Below are 20,016 nucleotides of genomic sequence, written 5' to 3' on the forward strand. Positions count from 1 at the left end.
ATTTCGGATTTGATCACGTAGAGAAATTCTGAGCTTAGCTGCACTACCCGCTCCATAGTCAGCTGAGTGAACCTAAGCCTTCCTATGAGGCCCATGATAGCAACCATGTTTCAGATCGGTATGTCATTCATCACTGGAAACATGTTCGAAGACTTTGCTTTTGAGGCACTGAGGAATTTTGGACGAGAAGACGTTTTAAGGCTTCTCAAACGCTACCAACAAGAGTTGGATCCGGCGGCTTTCCTTTCTTGAAATTAGTCCGTGAATTGTAGTTGTTCTATGAAAAAAACTCAACAACAACGTCTAAGTTATTAATACATGGTAATCAAATACAGTTACTCTCAGAGCACTGGCCCACTTATCGATGCCGGATTACAATTTCAAAACGCAACATACCAAACAGTAGTGCGTAATGTCTGTGTTCTAGTCAATCGGGAAGAATCTAGACGAACATAGACTAGACTGGAGTACATGGAAATCAAAACAAACATTGTTCTTCTGACCGAATTTCGCCCAGTAGCCAATCTCAGTGGAGACTAGGGAACTACGCAATCGCAGGAGATATTAGGTATACCTAGTGCATACCTAAGTGTGTGTGTAAATTGTAAACACAGATGCATTCTTTTCTCTCATCCTCATCTCATGATTCCGGGATAAAAAGTAGCCAGGGTGTCTATACCAAACTTCATCAAAATCGGTTCAGCGGTTGGGCCGGGAAAACGTAGCAGACAGACAGACAGACACACTTTCGCATTTATAATATTATGTAGTATGGATGGATTTTCCGCATCCCTTTGCTTACGCTTGTACCTTATGTTTTGGTTATATTATGTAAGTTATGTTATTTTCTATTCATTTCTGAATTTAGGTTACTTCTGTCACCTAAATTCAGAAATGAGTAGAAATTGTGTTATTTCGCTTGCGAAATTCATTATAGGCAATTTAAAATCCTAATAGCGAATTAGAGCCATTAACGGTGTACCAATGAAAGAGGTGTTTGGAAACAATATAAAACATTCGAACACTTTATAATTAGCTATTTCGCCATCACCACTCGAAGATATCTTTGAAGATAATCTATGTAGGTACGAAGTTAGTTCCGTTATTATTTGAAGTGTATGTTGGTGTTGTTACTGATTACGTAAGTACAGATCTTATCTGTTTCCGATTTCGTCTGGATATGTCGAAATATTTGATATAATATTTAGTAAGTCGGTACGGAATATTAATAGACTAGCGACCCGCGACGACTTATTACTATATTACAATTTTATTTTCGTGGGGATCTCTAATTTGTTTTTTAAATAAAATATAGCCTATCGACGGTTTAGAGTGAAAACCTCGTAAGTGTAAAAGAAGTAACTTTTCAGGAAAGGAAGAAAAAACTGCGTACTGTAAAATCAGAAGCGAGTATTTACGAGTTTCTCATTTAATGTCATAGATGGCGTTACGAGTATCGAATGAACGAATTAGTCAGATCAGGATGTGCGTTGCGAGGTTTTCTTCCTAGAAACGCAATAAAATAAAGAGCAAAAATGCATTCCCGAGGTTTTCACTCTAAGACGACGCTATGTCACTCAGTTTTCAGTGTAGTAGTTTCTAAATGCGGCTGTGATGTGACACACAGACAGTTCCTCTATTCCGCTTTTTACTTATACGGAAAACTAAAATATGCCTATTTTCGCTCTTGTTTTGTAAATTTGAAGGTCTATTTTAATCCGAGTACTCGGAATTGTCTATAGGTACATCAAAACTGTCACCCGTTATCATCCCAACGTGAATAAAATATTGTTTGCCCGCCGTGTCCCCATTCCGGCGCAGATCGAGTTATCTTTAATTTAACCTTATCTGGCGCTATCTAGGCCGGCAGGTAGTAGAGTCGGTACACACGAGCGATTTTTTCGCTGATTTGTTTTTTATTTTCATTTATTTATTTGCATTCATCTGCAGATTCAGTACATATGATGTAAACTCTATAACACTAGCAGTCGCCCGCGACTTCGTCCGCGTGGATTAGGTTTTTAAACATCCCGTAGGGACACTGATTTTTCGGGATAAAATGTAGCCTATGATACTCTCCAGGTATTTAACTATACCCTGCTAAAAATGACGTCGATCCGTAATTTTTAGCAGGGTATAGTTTGGTATTTTTCGCTTCGTTGTGACGTGAAATTGAATTGAGAATTGAAATATGCTTTATTGTACACCATCATAAAAAGAAACATAGAAATAAAATACTATTGAAGGAAACCAATAAACCAACAAACAAATACACTTTCACATTTCTAATGATATGGGTGATATAATCATGATAAAGAAAATGACTACTCGTACGTACTCGTGTCTCGTAGGTACGTTATTTACCTGATAAAAAGAAGTTAATGTGTACATACTCTAATGGTTAACGGGGCTTTTCACGCGGACGTCCTTGCGTTTTTAATTAAATCCGCTGTTAAAACGTCTCTTGAAGTAGCACCTGAATATGATGTAATATAAATATGTATTAATACTTGGATATTTTTGTACAGTAGCAGTACATGAAACATAAATCTTAATAGGTATATTTAAAGATAAGACAGGTACAGCCGAAAGCGATGGAATAGTTCTATTTTTAACCCCCGACCCAAAAAGAGGGGTGTTATAAGTTTGACGTGTGTATCTGTGTATCTGTGTATCTGTGTATCTGTGTATCTGTCTGTGGCATCGTAGCGCCTAAACGAATGAACCGATTTTAATTTAGTTTTTTTTGTTTGAAAGGTGGCTTGATCGAGAGTGTTCTTAGCTATAATCCAAAAAAATTGGTTCAGCCGTTTAAAAGTTATCAGCTATTTTCTAGTTTTCTTGTAGAAAAGAAGGTTAGATAACCCTTAGGTTCATAATATTTAAGTGTCAATTGACAAATGTCAAGTTGTCAAGATGGACGTTGCCTAGATATCATAGAGATAGTATATAAACAAAGATATACATAATTATTTATATGAAAATGATTTGTCGGGGGTGTTGAAAATTTTTAATTTACACTTGTCTATTAAAATATTCTTTACGACTTCATCCACGTGGATTTAGTTTATTAAAAACTCCTTTCGAGAATAGTCTGATTTTGCGGGATAAAAAGTACCAACCTACTTATTTTATGTTCGTGTCTAGAATCCAAGGTAGCAGTTGAGATGTGAAAAGGTAAACATGCACACAGACAAATAGAGTTGTTGCTTTTTCCTAAGCTTGCTTAAAAGATAAACAAGTCTCAGAAACCTTCTCGGAAAACGCGTAAGCGACGTAATTGGTCCGGCGCTTTAGACCTTCTGGAGTTAGGTTTTTCACTCCTATCATGATTTCATTGTCAGTTTTCAATAACAAGGTCGTATGGACTGCTGCGTGTATAGTGCGCCTCTTTCAGCAAGAAGCTACTCGTTTACCTTTTCTTCAAGATAAGGAAAAACTCACTTTCGCCTTTATAATGTTAGTACCTATAGAGTTGACAGGAACAAACATTTCGCGGCGCTGTTGGAAAATTGTAAACTTATGTCGATATACATTTCTAGAAAATTAAAAAATAAATTACTTAGGTTCAAAAAATGACGCAATAATGAGTTCTTAAAAGACATTTTTAATGCTGTTAGTAATTGCACAGTACACAGAAAAAGGTTAGTTGCAACTTTTGGTGACAGAAAGAATGGCTCATTTTTTGCGCACAAAATCAGCCGGACTTTTCAGCGCGGTAATGCAGCCACATTTCTAGTATTTGGTATATCATACGAGCTTGTTGTCAACATTCATCATCATCACAATTCATCGCCGGTAGACTAACTGAGCACAGGTCTCCTCTCAGAATGCCGTAGTTCACCACGCTGGCCAAGTGCGGATTGGCAGACTTCACCCACCTTTGGGAACATTATGGAGAACTTTCAGGCATGCAGGTTTCCTCTCGATGGTTTCCTGCATTGATTTTAGTTGACGCACGGAACTCCGAAAAGTTAGAACTGCGTGCCCAAGATCAATCCCGATTAAGAGGCCGAAGTCTTTAATAACCACTAGGTTAAGCTAACACTATGTACTACGTATCTACTTAATATAATCACGCAATCAAGAAATCTATTCTTATTCTTGTAGGTAGGACGTATATTTCTACCTAGGTGGTAGGTATTTACCCAGATCGAAATTGAAACAGCCTGACAATACACAAAAAATAAATAAGTTCCTATTTTCAGTAACAATCGTAACATAGCTTATTAAGAGGGCTCTCTCCGTCACTCGTTTCCACTCATTTCATACAATCGTAGTTCCAATTTCATTTGAATATTAAGCAACCAAAGTCCATGAAATTTTGCAGACATATTCTAGAAACTAATATCTATGTCTGTGGTTTTCCAGATTTCTGTTAAAATATTCGGTTTCAAAGTTACGCGGTCTTGAAAATTTCATACAAATCTTTGAGCCCCTGTAATTTTAAAACTACATATTTTTAGAAAAATCTAAAACACCACAGACACAGATATTAGTTTCTAGAATATGTCTGCAAAATTTCATGGACTTTGGATGCTTAATATTCAAATGAAATTGGAACTACGATTGTATGAAACGAGTGACGGAGAGAGCCCTGTTAAGTAATTGTCTAAATTAAGCAGTTTTGGTGCGGTGCCCTTGCGCCCGCGCAAGGCTGCCTTTGACGTCATTGGCTTGAGGACATGCACGTCGATGCCGAGCTACCAAGCGCGTGGAAACACCACCTTCAATATGAAATATGCTTTAATTATATCGCAATACGATCTAATTTACAGTAAATAAGGCCGTATAAAGGATACCGAGCCGTCAATCTAGCACGTGGAAACACCTTCAATCTGAAATAAACTCTAGATATTAAATTATAGAATCTAATTTACAATGAGAAAGATTGTGTAAAGGATGCCGGAGGAAGGCCACAGTGTTCGATGGTGAGGGTCTTCCTGGTCTCCATTATACCCATTTACGTTACGCCGAATGGTTTTAGTGCTTTGTTAACTCAAACTGTCACTGTTAAAAATGATAACGATATGATTTATAGGCCAGATGTGGCCAGATTATAACATTCTTGCATAATTTTAATAATTTTTGGCGAACGTGTAAACGTGGCGTAAATTAGTGAAATGAAATTACTTAGCATCAACTAAAATAATTTAACAGAACCCTTGATTACCCTTTGTATTTTGTGACTATAGAGCACTTGTGAAAGAAATTTTACCAAATTGTAAAATCATCAAAGCGGGGTTTACTTTCCAAGATGGTGATGATTGCTAAAAATCCTGAAAACTTATAATATTTTGAAAAATGGAACCAGGATCCTACATACAGGCACAAAATAACATAAATCGATTTTCATAACTCACTCAATAATTCCGATGATTACCTAGACTAACTAACAGTTTAGGTACACATTTGTTTGGATTTAAAATATACAGATTAATTAATGCAGAATTATTATTGCCTTTTATGGAAGGCTAGATCATTCAGTAATAATACGTACATACATACATACTTAAGAGGGATCTCTCCGTCACTCGCTCCATACAAACGTAGTTCGTCTCTTATTGGAATACTAACCAATCATACTCAATGGAGTTTTGTAGAAACTTTCCGGGAACTAACATCTATGCCTGTTGTTTTCCAGATTTCCGTTAAAATATTCGGTTTCAAAGTTACGCGGTCTTAAAAATTCACATACAAATCTTTGAGCCCCTATTATTTTAAAACTACATTTTTTAAGAAAAATCTAAAACACCACAGGCACAGATATTAGTTTCTAGAATATGTCTGCATTTCATGGACTTTGGTTGCTTAATATTCAAATGAAATTGGGACTACGATTGTATGGAGTAAGTGACGAAGAGAGCCCTGTTAAGCAAAAACGGGAAATAATACGCAGGTAGTCAAGCTTGACGTCTGAACTGTAACCACGTCCAATTTCAAGAAAAAAATAATATTGAAATCGTTTCTTTATGTAAATGTAAAATTATTATTGACTGATAATGATGACGGCCGAGTTTCTTAAAAACACTTTTTAAAAAACATTGTCAATAATTTAATATCTATAAAAATTCGAGCGAATAATATTCTTAATATTGATTTGGACATCAGAATTCAGAATAAGACGTATAGAAGTACCTTCTATGCAATGAAGCGTGAGGTTGTCGCCGCGCAGATGACTAGTGAAGCATCATCATTATTATATTGTACATAGACATATTATACACCGATAGAAACTGGACATAGGTCTCTTGTAAGGACTTCTACCCGCCACAATCTTCGTTTTCAGTACGAGAGACCAAGCTAAAAATCGGTGAAACGCCATCCACCAATCGCGTTGCACTGGTCCGTTTTTAATGAACAGCGAATTCATTTCTATTACATTCAGGATTCTGTGATTTGAAAAGAGTACGTGACGTATATAGTTTGAACTTTTAATAGGGAAAAATATAGTAAATAAATTAATGTTATATAATATATCACACATATACATATTAATTAAAGTGCTCAATGGTCTAGCTCGCCAAGCCGACCTCATTTCTAAAAAATCTGAAATTTCTGAAAAAAAATCTTGGGAGTCTGCGTTACATACAGAAAACGGCGGCGTGCGGATGTGCACTATGCAGGGCGTCCCTCCGCCTCGTACCCCTAATGCCAACTGGACCTGTCGCGTAGTATGCCTACTTCCTATTTATATGTCACCACTTATCAGATTGTAATCTTTGTCGCTGATGTCTTTATTTTACTATACAAGTTGTAACAAATACAAGATATTATCATTTATCTTATCTTTTATTTGTTATGTCTAGTAAAATAAATAGTGAACAATTATATTCAATTCCTCATGTCATCGCAAAAGATATAAGGGATCGTTACGAGTACATCACGATAGTGTCGTAAACTTTTTTTTTTTTTAAGATTCACCATGTGAATAAGTGATTGCTTATAAGTACAGGTATGGTAGATCGTTTTATGAATATAAGAATACCAGAAGTGAACCTCAATAAAAATATAAGAAATAATAAATATAACCCTTATTTACATGATTAAGGCTTGATACTCAACAAAACTAAGTTAGCGCAATAATAACAGATGGATAAAACACGTCTGCACACTAAGATCGACCGAACCAAAGTGAGTCGAACTCCGCAGGCCACTTTCAAGATAGTTTTCCGAGGTGGCGCCACCGTTGCGTTCCTAAAAACATTACCAACAGATGCCACGTGACTTCCGTTCAAAAGCGCGGCAAACATGTGCGATAACACGGCCGTCCTGTGCACGCCTCCGTCCCTGGATGGCGTTTATGTCTGGTGCAGTTGCTGAGAACAAAAACAGCAATAAGAAAATTTTATTTGGCTATTTTCCGAATACCAAGACGTGGCCTCCAATCTACTATCCCATCAACGGCCAGCAACCGGAGGTCCACATGTCCCAAATTCCAATACGTGGCCTCCAGTCTACTATCCTATCAACGGCCAGCAACTGGAGGTCCACATGCTACAAATTCCAATACGTGGCCTCCAATCTACTATCCCATCAACGGCAAGCAACTGGAGGTCCACATGTTCCATATTCCAATACGTGGTCTCCAATCTACTATCCCATCAACGGCCAGCAACTGGAGATCCACATGTCCCGTATTCCAATACGTGGCCTCCAATCTACTATCCCATCAACGGCCAGCAACTGGAGGTCCACATGTTTCAAATTCCAATACGTGGCCTCCAATCTACTATCCCATCAACGGCCAGCAACTGGAGGTCCACATGTTTCAAATTCCAATACGTGGCCTCCAATCTACTGTCCCATCAACGGCCAGCAACTGGAGGTCCACATGCCCCAAATTCCAATACATGGCCTCCAATCTACTATCCCATCAACGGCCAGCAATCGGAGGTCCATCCAACACATGGAATTCGCAAAATTTAAGCAATCAAACAACATGATTTATGAACAACCTTTTTCCCGAATTCCAATGAGTGGCCTCCAATCCACTATCCCATCAACGGCCAGTAATTGGAGGTCCATCCAACAAGAACTTCGAGAAATTTAACCAATTAAACAAAGGGATGTACGAGCTACTTGTATATCTGATACGTAGACTTATTCTGAACTGTTCCATCGGCGGCCAGTTCATCTTACTATAAATCTTAACTTCTATTGTAATTGATTAATTCTACACGATTAAATACCGTCACAACTTTTATCTTCGTACAGATATACAAGTTTGAAGCATAATGACATAAAAGACATTTAAGATAAGGTAAAAATAAGTCTCATACTAGGTACTTTAAAATAATATCAATCAATCCAAAAGCCATAAGATGCATTAAAATGGTATTATTACCTGACAATATCTTAGGCCATCTCTAAACGCTTGACACACAAGTCATCCAGTTTTAACCAGGGGTTCATATTGAATAAACAAAATAAATAAATGCAATCCTTTATATATTTAGATACAACCTTTTTCATTTTAGGGAACCAATATAATAACTAGATTCTTTCCAATGATTTATCCACAGCAAATGACCTATCTCGTCATGATTCACTCTAATCACTTGCCAAATACAAGTCATAGGAACGACCCATCTCCTATCATATTCAGTCCGTCGGTGGGTATATTTTATTTTCTAACAACTCAGTCATTAATTTATTTTATATTTTTTTTTAGCTCGGCTTGTCCTGATCTTAACAATGAAGAGCAAAAGAACATTCGTATTTAATACGATTCTAATAAAAGTACTAACGGAAATCTAAAATTAAAAATGAGACTGACTCGATTGAAATCTTTTTGGCTAAAGTAATTCACACAATATAAGCAATTCCCTTTTATGAAGTAACAGAAGCATTATTAAAAACATAAGTATATCTCACTGGTAACAGGCATTATTGCCTTTCTCAAAGCGTTGAATGTGCCTACGTACCAACACACTGGCTTGCATATCTCACGAGATCAAGTCTAAGTCGGTATGTGAGTAAGAGTCACTTACTGTGCTCGCAACTATTCAAAGAAAGTGCCTCATACTACAAGACATACCGACATCATGAACACAAGTAAAAACAAACTGGAATGGTCTTACCAAACAGCATAAACAAACGCTTAGCAGCACTTATCATATTGCCTCATGAGACAGGCAGCAGATCTCACTGATACGCCACGATGAGGTACCACGTTTTGCAGCAACGTGCGTGGCGTAGCACCACAGCACTATCAAGATGTCACGGCAAGTGACAAGCCTCGCATCCACGTGGAATGCGCAGTATTGCACCGGAAATTTCAAAGAAAAGAAAGGTAAATGTGAGCACAGAGTTCAAATGAAGGAACTCTCGTTCAGTTAAGTACGTCTGTCTCTATTATGACAGGTGTACCTATTCACATAACGATTTAAGACCATATTAAAATTAATTTCAAATGTTATATCGAAAAACTCAATAGGCAACGTCTTAAATATTAGGTTTTTGCATTGGACTGAAAGTAACCATTCGCGTTCTGTTGTTGCCAACACATGTAACGTATACCGTTACCTTCAACGACAGCATAACGCCGGTACTGAATTCTGAGACGCTATGTCTAATTATTATCTATATAACTTACTCTCACGCCCGGTTACAAAATAGATATATATAGAAGCCAAAGAGATTATAATATACTTACATATATAAAAATAAATAAACCTACATACACATTTACATAAATAAATATTTGTACCGGGCGGAGGATTACGCCCCGGCAGGGGAGACCAAACGGCCGGGGGTCAGGGCGACAGGCTGAGAAAGCGGCGGACTATCCTTGCCGAGTCTAGCAAGACCGCTTTTTGCATCCTGGCTGCGAGCGAACTGCCACGGAACCCCAGTCGCCTCAGATGGTGAGCGAGGCTGACTGGGATCAACCCGTTTGCAGATATGACGATTGGGATGATTTCGGTGGACTCCACATGCCACATGTCGGAAACCTCGTGAGCCAGATCAAGATACTTGCGTTTTTTCTCCGTCTCAGCTCTCACGAGGTTCTCGTCATATGGAATGGTGATGTCCACCAAAAACACCCTCGACTGTGCCCGGTCCACCAGCACGATGTCAGGCTTATTCGCTAGAATAGTCCTGTCCGTGATGATGGACCGGTCCCAATAGAGCCGGACTCCGTCGCGCTCGAGTACCGGCACCGGTGTGTACTTGTAATACGGCAACCTCTCATCCAGGAGACCGTACTTCAGAGCAAGCTCTTGGTGAAGGATTTTGGCTGCTTGGTTGTGTCTATGCAGATACTCAGTGTTGGTAAGCGCCGAACATCCCGAAAGCACATGTCTGAGTGACTCGCCGGGATGGCGACAAGCTCGACAGATGTCGTGAGTGCCATCCTTCAGAATGTACTTTCGGTAGTTCCGCGTCTTAACCACCTGATCTTGTATCGCACAGACAAACCCTTCGGTTTCCCCGAAAAGGTCACCAAAGCGCAGCCATTGCACGGACGCTTTTTTATCTACGTGTGGCTCATTAAGAGCTTTAAAAAAGCGTCCGTGCAACTCCTTCTCCTTCCATACGGTCTCCCGGTCAGAGGTGCTAAGTACCACCGGTTTCTGCCACTCGGTTTTGGCTAAGGATAGTGGAGTGAGTCCTTTATCACATTCTATGACCTCTCTATGCATGGGGGACCCCCTCATCGTCTCAAAGTAGGTTCTGAGATTGGATATCTCCCGGTTATGCATGGTCTTGACGCTTAATACGCCTCGACCTCCACACTTCCGAGGGATATACAATCTCATCACAGACGATTTTGGATGGTGCATGCGATAGAGAGTCATAGTCGTGCGGACTTTTCTGTCCAGGGCGTCAAGTTCGGTCTGAGTCCAACTGAGCACGCCAAAGGTGTACATGAGGACGGGCATAACCCAGCCGTTATAAGCTCGGACCTTATTGGCGCCTGACAAATAACTTTTACAGACTTTTGTCAGACGGCCAAAAAAGGCCTCGCAAACAGACTGTTTCATGTCCGCCTCTTTTACACCTAGGGATTGTGACATGCCCAGATACCGGTATGACTCAGCTTCAGAGAGGGTCTTAATGTTGGATGGCTCGAGACTAATCTCGGCCGAATGAGTAACCTGTCCCCTCTCCACATGTATGACCGCACACTTGTCCAGTCCAAGCTCCATCCTGATGGAATTGCTGAACTCAGTGGTGATGTTCAGCAGCTCCCTCAGGCGGGTGGCATTGGGTGCCAGCAGTTTGAGGTCATCCATGTACAGAAGGTGAGGTACTTTTGTCCCTCCTCTCCGAAACTGAAAGCCTGTCCCCGAGCCCTCCAGCAGGGTGCTAAGCGGGTTCAGAGACAGGCAAAACCATAGCGGGCTCAGACAATCACCCTGGAAGATACCCCGTCCTATCCTTATCCGGTCATCGGCAGCCGCCAACCGCTCACCATGGAGACACAGGATCGTGCTCCATTGCCCCATGCATGCCTCAAGGAAGTCTCGAACTGCACTGTCAACTTTGTACAGCTCAAGGACCCTCAAGAGCCATGAATGGGGCACCGAGTCGAATGCCTTTTTGTAGTCGATCCAGGCGGCGGAGAAATTCCGACGGTTGCGTTTGACCAGTTGGCCCGCAACGGAGTCGATGAGAAGGAGCTCCTTAGTACCACGACTACCGCCCCGACATCCGTTCTGAGCCCCAGACATGATGTTATTCTCGTCTATGTGACGGGAGATCTTGAGGCTCAGAACGGATGTCAGTGTCTTATAGATGGTAGTAAGACACGTAATGGGACGATACTTAGCCGGGTCGGTGGCATCGGTGGACTTTGGAGCTAGGTGAGTGATCCCGGTAGTGAAAAGGCTCGGGAGTGCCCTCTGCTCGAGAGCCTCTTGGAATTGTCGAGCCAAGGTCGCATGGCAAGCCGAAAAACCTTTCAGCCAGTAGTGATGCAGTCCGTCGGGTCCCGGGCTTTTCCAGTTCGGAGCCCGTCTCACTGCACCAGCTACATCCTCCGCAGAGATGGCGACCGGGTTCATCGGTTCTATTCTGGCACATGCTTCCTCTACCGCCGCAATCCAAGGGCCCTCCTCATGCTCCACCTCTCTCGACCACACCCCCCGCCAGAAAGCGACTAGGTCGGCCGGGTCCGGTCGCTGAGAGGTAGAGCAGACTGCTGGGCACTCCAGTCTTTTGTAGAACCTTTTCTGATCACTCGAGAAGAGACGATTTTGCTGAAATCGCTCAACTCTTGCCGAGTATCGTCGGATGCGGTTCCCCCATGCAGCGATTTTCTGCTTCAGGTCGTCGATTCGCTCTGTTAGCTTTTGCGCAATATCGGGCTGGTCCAACCTGACCCCACACCCGTTAAACGCAACTCTAACAGATCGCACAATCCTTGGCCTAGTGTTGCCCGACCTGAAGCTTTGCAGTCTGCCAATGAGGACTCTGGCAAGAGTGATACGGTGTTCTATTCTCTTCTTCCAGGCCGGTTCCGCGCTGCGCCTTGTGGCAGCAGCACGCCCCGGTCCCGGAGTCTTGGCACCGATGAATCGGTGCACGGCTAGCGCCGCACCGAAGATAATAGAAGCCGTATCACCCAGGCCAGTGCTGCTCTCCAGATGTTGTGGCAGCATTTTGTTAATAGCCTCAATGACATCCCGCGTCACTACATTGAGCGTAAGTCGGGAGAGCCGCGGACGATTCTCTAGAGGAGCGTTTCGGATTTCAGAGATCGCCTCTTCTAGAATCCTTCTCATCCGCTCTATATCCAGGGAGACTGTTTCCCCAGTGTCTTCCTCCACAGGCAAATCTTGTAAGGTGGTAGTTGCCTCCTCGCGGACAGGCTCCGCCTGGGAGACGATTTGCACTGTGGTTGGTGCTGACACTTCTGGTACAGCCTCACGTCGCAATCGTTCGAGCTCGGCAGCGTTGAAGATGTTAGAACGCTGAATATACCGAGCCCGGTCTGCCAGGTTTTGTTCCGTGACAGTTAGATTCGGCTCGAGCAGCAGGAACTCGCGGTACATTGCCGCTCGGTAGCCAGTCCGTCCGGTTTCCCCTCCTGTCGCCCTGTAGTACGCACGCATGACATTCTCGTTCATGAGAGAAGTCCAGCGCATGCGGCGTACACCACCAGCGGCGGGCGCCGAAGATTGGGCCCTGGTGGACCCTGTCGGAGCCAAGCCATCTGGTGGGGATGATGGATGTGTCGACCGGCTAGGTGGCAGTGCCGGTCGACTGATGGTACTGGCGGCCCGTATGCTGCTACGCCCAGCGCCAGCTCCAGGCGCGCCCTGGCGACCCCCAGGCAGCGGCCCTATTCGCACATTCCTTATATTTCGATCCATCATCATAAAAAAAGGGGGGGGGGGTGAGTGGTGGTTACATCACTCGGGGTCCACTCAGGTCCCCAAGGAGGCTGTTTCTATGGCCAGCGTGCCAAGCTTCGGGGAACTTGGGTGATGATGTTACTCAGTTCCCCGATTCCCTTAGTCGCCTCTTACGACACCCACGGGATGAGATGGGGTGGCAACATTCTCCTCTGCCGGTGCCACACGGCATTAATTATTATTATTATTATTATTTTTCAAAATTTACATTATTGGTACTTCCCAAAAAGTTACATTAGTCATTAATGGATCAAGGTTGACTGATTCTGAACGTTTATCAAAACAGTCAACATAACGTGGCCATATTTTATTTTACCAAACGTAGGTAGGTTTTCACGGAAGGTGACAGTAATCGAAATGACACATTAATTTACCGGCTTCTTTCTTATTTTCTTAATAGATATCGGACAGTGGAAGAACCAAAACTAGTTCACAAAAACCGTAGGATATCACGGTTTGAACGGAAATAATTTTTCAGTTTTACCTACATCGACAAAAAATCTACTGTCACTGTAAATTATTATTTATGGCAGTAGCCTAAACGTGAGGGTATGTGATAACCCTTAGTACTATGACAACTATCAACAAATTTAAACATTCGTTAAGCCACACACTCGTTACCGTGTAATATTTTCCACACCAAACGTTGATATTGAAAATATGCGCGTCAAAGTTACAAATGAAATAATGATTAGACCTTACTTTAATCAACGAAGATGCAGGTAGATGTGCGACTAGCAGTCGATTCGTCGCCACGCACAATGTTGGTACCTGTACCACTCGTTAGCGCGGGTACCGGGCAGCAGCGATTGTCAAGTGTCCACGCAACCTGTAAACGTGGCTCGGACGAACGGTGGAAGGATAACACTTTCTTACTTGAATCACGTTTTCGTTTACCACAATGCTATTGAAACAACACTTACACAGAATATACAAAAAGCAAAACTACTACGAAACTTTAAAAATCAAGTTTAAGTACTTTATTTTGATTAATTGATTCTAATGTCGGTCAGATGAACCAAAAGCGGGTGGGTAATTAGGTTACTATCCCACTTCTGATATAAGAATACCAGAAGTGAACCTCAATAAAAATATAAGAAATAATAAATATAACCCTTATTTACATGATTAAGGCTTGATACTCAACAAAACTAAGTTAGCGCAATAATAACAGATGGATAAAACACGTCTGCACACTAAGATCGACCGAACCAAAGTGAGTCGAACTCCGCAGGCCACTTTCAAGATAGTTTTCCGAGGTGGCGCCACCGTTGCGTTCCTAAAAACATTACCAACAGATGCCACGTGACTTCCGTTCAAAAGCGCGGCAAACATGTGCGATAACATGAATATGATGATTTTAAATTATCAATATGCTTACTAATATTATAAATGCGAAAGTGTGTCTGTCTGTCTGTCTGTCTGCTACGTTTTCACGGCCCAACCACTGAACCGATTTTAATGAAATTTGGTGCAGACTTGGGACACATCCCGAGGAAGGACATAGGCTCCTTTTTATCCCTGAAAATTCAAGAGTTCCTACGGGATTTAAAAAAAACCGAAAACCACGCGGGCGAAGCCGCGGGCATCCTCTAGTTTCGATATATTTATTTATTTCGATTATATTTAATATTTCGCTCGAAAATCGAAATATTGATAAATATATATCTTAGGTAGGTAGGTACCTTACTATTTACTTTATTATATCATAAATGGTGGAAAAATACCATGAAATTGGCACGATAACCTAGTCAAGTCGCGTTCCGAACAAGCCATAAATTGGAACTGCCGAGTGGTTATTTCCACATTTTTTCACCCACAGTGCGTGTGAGATAAAAAGATAATGTCAGGATTAGGGTTGACAATAATTGGCTGCCAACTTAAAACGAATTTGTACATTCGGACATTGGAAACAAAAGTTACCTTATCCATAATTTCGATTTTTTTTTATTCATTATAGGCAAGCGCTTGACCACAATCACACCTGATGGATTCATATTATGGATTCATTTATTTAAACTACTATTCTTTGAATGTCAAAAATTCATCTACTGTGTAGAAGCACCTTTCTATTAGCCACCGTTTAAGCCTGGAAGTGAAGATGTGGTCTAAGATGGGACGCGTTGACCTAGAAGGTGTCTATTCACTCTTGTTTCAATATAGTGTCATCATAGAAGTTCTCAGGACGAGGATCTTTACGCAGGACCTGTATTTTTTCGCAGAACACAACTGATCATGTAGTAATTCAAAACTGCCAATCTTTGGATAGTGTCATTTTTGTTTTAAATGTGCGATATTTGATTAAGAAAGCCTATAAAGTAGGAACTGATATCATAATCAGCGAGAATGATATTATCATGCATTAGGAGCTATTTTGTGTCTACACTGCACTTAAACTTGTTTGCCAGGACTAAAACTTTCGGAATGTCATCGCTCGAGACCTATAGAGCGTACTCGTAACCAGCCCGATGCTTCTTCAATGTTTGCGCTTCTGCTTTGATTAGTAATAGATGTACAAACTATCAAGCGATTTGGAAACCCTAACAAGGCTGATGACGTCGCTGTGTGAAAATACTAGCTATTGTTTCTCATTACAATTGCTTCAATTGTAATGCTGGCCATCGAAGAAGGAAATTATTTATTTACAATGTCTCTTTAATCTCCTCTGTTAGTTATTATACTAAAGTAATAGTTCATCTGTTTTTTTGTTTATGCGTTTCACGAGCAAAACACGAGACCCATAATTAGGCTTACACGTCGTCTTAGCGTTCGATACTACAAACTCACGGTCAAGCCTTTAGCACCGCTTCTCGCAAATCAGATCTTCTAAGGGCTTCGAGGTCTTTACAATATTTGTACGGCATCCAATAGGCCCTTTTCCAGCTGCACGACCAAGTATATACCTACCTACTCATTTTACTGCATGATTTTTTTCCATTATCTTTAGATGTCCAATGCAGCGGTGTTGCGCCGATTTAGTCCCTCCAATTATTATTATTGATTAGCAGTTCTTCAATTTCCAGGTTCTTCCTCTACCTTCAACATCGTATCTGGTTGGTCCCAGAGTCTTTCGGAAAATTTTCCTCACCAACGAGCTTATTCACCTCTTGTTGTGTTAGATGCAACACCATAGCCATACCTTATAATTGGTCTGATTAATTACAGGGTCAATTATTATGCTCCGTAGATCAAAATTTAATTCACTGGATAACTCCTACAGCACCCCTCGAATTTCACGCAAGTGAAGCTAATGGAAAAGCTAGTTTGCCTCATAGACTAACTAACTCGATGACTGGTGTTCAACCAGTTTCTGCTCGTTATACTAAATTACATTGGCTACCAGTTTTTGCACGTAATGATTATGATCTGACCTTTACACTCCGTTCAGGATGAACAAGTAGTAGCACAATTTACAATAGTTTTCCATTTAGACTATTACCACTTAATGACAACCTTGTGTAACTTTCCTTATATTTTCTTAGATTAGGTTTTGTTGATGTACCTGGCGCAGTGGTGAACACTGTAGTTTTCTAAGAGGGGGGTAACTCAGGTTCGATTCTCAGCAGGCACAATTTAGAAGTGTACAATTTCTAAATTCTCTCGTCATCGTGTTATTGTTGTATGGGTTTCATATAGGTAGACAGGCTTAATTCTACTATTCTGAAGCTTAGCAAACAATCCCACATGGAAGTGTTAGTTGACGCCATCCAAGATTGCCAACCTTGCGAAGCGACGTTCAGGGTGCAGTTATCAATGTAAGGTATATATCAGTGATGTAAGATGATAATATTTTCTTTTCTTCTGTTGCAGCAGAATGCCTCGCCTCGAGCAGACACCCCCGGAGGACTTCCGCCGGGTCTTGCGCGAGAAAGCCCTGAGCCACAGTTTGTTTTACCTCAAGCTCGGCGCAGGAGTGCCCCCTGGGCAGGCGCGGGAGGCTTCGGCGAAGCTATCGATATCGCGGCGAGCGAGCGACAGTACTGGCATGCGCGCGCCAACGACCGCGCGCGTCACACGACACGCGCAGCCGCGCGTCTCCGAACTGCTCCGAAAGTTCGAGCCCGGCCCGATGCAGTATTTACGCATCCCTCGCGCGTCCAGCCCTCCAGACGATATCAGTTCATCCGATGACGACGACCGAGCGGCTGTCAGACGACGCAGCCGAGACCTGAGCGACGACTCCGCCGTGGAGCTGGAGCCGAGGAGACGGCACTCGCACCCTCGCGACGTCACCCCGCCGCCGGACGTCATGTCGCCGAGACGAGAGAGGACTCTAATCGAAGCTCATGTGGTGGAGCTGGGCAGACGGGGCAGCGAGGGGTGCGAGACCAGGGGCAGATGTGTGCGGACGCCCAGCGTTGTCGTCAGTGACTATTCCGATGGAATAGCTGTCGGTGCGACGGAGGAAGAGGTGGACTGGCTGAGGTCGAGGTCTCTATCGGCGGATTCAGCGTGTTCCTCGTGCTCGACACTGTCCAGCCGAGATGACGAGGAGTTCGAGGCTCCTCCTACACTACCAAAGAAGGTGAGTTTTTTAGTTTATTAATTATGCAAATACTAAAAAGAAAAAACATTTGCACCTTACAAACGATTTAAAGATTTTTGTCGTTTGTTTTGAAAACATTATGGATGGTCTACTTGTTCCCACCAGCAATGATCTGTCTTTTATATGGTGTCGTTTTGTGTGGTGAAGCAAACTCAGAAGTTTGCTTAGGTTAGGACTTTACAGGAAAGTGGACCTAAATAAAATAAATGTAATAATTTTGCATAAAAGTTTACTTAAGGTATACCTTTTATTTATTCATGGACTCAATTTTTTTACGTACCTACTATGATTATTTTATCAATTTGATAACTTAGGCACTGTAATGATTTTAAACTATTCTAACGGTTTATGGTGGCTTTTAATGAAACTTTATATAATTAACTTTTTCTTTTAAATAAGAAAGTGTATCAATTTGGGTGTTTCCTAAATAGGCAGGGTCCCTAATTTCTTTTAGGAGTATTTATGTACCTAACTACTTTATTTACGAAGCCTTCTTTTCAAGATAAATTAGGTATTTATCATGTATTAAGTATATAATTTGCGTCACACTGTATGAATACACAGGCACCATGCTTGGTTCGCATAAAATTAGCATAATATAGCATATAGGTAACATACCTTCTCCATTACTTGTTATGATAATAACAATCAATTTTACTGCCGATGCTATATATTACCTCACACTTGTGACGTCAATAAAAACAACTGAGTAATAAAAAGGTTGAGGTTGCTTACAAAATACAAATACCTATGTACATAAGTACACAGTCTAGATTGTTCTGAAGAATGCTCATAAGACAAATCTGGCTACTATCTATCACCAAATATAACAGACCTTTCAACCAAGATAAGCAAGACCTTTTAAACAAGACGAAATTCAAGAAACAAAATATAAAATCCATACATCCCTTCTGTACTATTACCGGGTAAGCAGTCTTGCTCATTGATGTTGGAAGAAAGGACCTTACTCTTTCTTCTTGACAATAACGTAATATTAAGAAGCAGATGTGTTATGAAATTATACCTATTCCTTATCGGACAGACCTGAGTGTTCAAAAGAACTTTCTTGAAAATTATGGATAAAACTTTCCGGAAAATTGCATACAGAGTTGGGATATATTGCGTTCCCAGCGACCAATATCACAAAACACTTCATTGACTATTCAAATCTTCTATCTAGAACGAAATTGCAAACAGATAATTGAAATCATAACAAAATAATAATCATACCACCAATCAAGAGAAGAAAAGAAGTTAATATCATGTATACAGCTATCCAAAGTATTGTAGGATCCATAGCGATATTCATCACCCACCGGAATTAGGGGGTAATCTTTCCGGGGACCTACCGCTGCAGTTAGATATGCAATGTGATGATCGCAATCACATAGATTTTCGAGAAGTTTGTTACAGCAAGAAAATCATAAATTCAGCCAATCACAACAGATGGTAGCAATGATTGATGCAGCTTTACCTACGGACCCACTGGTCGATTACGGAAAAGCTGCATCAATCATTCATAAGTCATTGATCAAATTAATCTATGATTAACTTATTGATGACACAAGGAAAGCTCGGTTTTTGTATCCATCTCACAATAATTTAGATTAATTCTCTTGTAAAACCTCTAGACCTTTTGAACCTATAACCTCACTCTGGCCTGTAATAATGACAATATAGGTAACTGATATTACTTAAATTAATAATGACAGTTAAAATATCGACCTGCTATTGTGATTGATGGGAAAATTGATGTAGGTGTCTATTTTGTAATATAGGTGGAAGATAATAGTGTGAAAGGCTGGAAACAACATAATAAGGTACATATTAGATGCCTGCCTATTTAGAATAAAACCAATCTGTAACCCTATTTCTCAATAAGTAAATGATTAATTGATTCCATCAATAAATGAATAGATACGGCAACTGAATAACATAGTTATATTGTTGTAAGAACAAACAAATAATAAGTTAAGGACACGTGGCGAATAAAATGATTTATTTATATCCGCTTGTACATAATTTTCTCCATGCTAATATAGAATGAATGACGCACGTAGTTTAGGTATACAAGCGGATAAATTAGCTTAACCCATATTTAAC

General features: G+C 41.0%; 1 protein-coding gene across 4 annotated transcripts in view; it reads left to right on the top strand.

Annotated features, from left to right (window-relative positions):
* The window catches only part of LOC123873160, a 48,942-nt gene that overhangs the window by 17,116 nt on the left and 11,810 nt on the right, over nt 1-20,016 (top strand). For 3 of the 4 annotated variants that reach the window (XR_006797617.1, XR_006797616.1, XM_045917880.1), the window contains exon 2: nt 17,178-17,892. Coding sequence is in view for 2 of the 4 variants with exons in the window: in XM_045917880.1 (XP_045773836.1) it covers nt 17,182-17,892 (711 nt within the window). In the remaining 2 variants the exon portion in view is untranslated. The remainder of the gene's footprint in view (nt 1-17,177; nt 17,893-20,016) is intronic. The other variant, XM_045917881.1, reaches the window with a different exon arrangement.

The sequence above is a fragment of the Maniola jurtina genome, chromosome 16 (assembly GCF_905333055.1).
Source record: "Maniola jurtina chromosome 16, ilManJurt1.1, whole genome shotgun sequence".
Classification (NCBI taxonomy): domain Eukaryota; kingdom Metazoa; phylum Arthropoda; class Insecta; order Lepidoptera; family Nymphalidae; genus Maniola; species Maniola jurtina.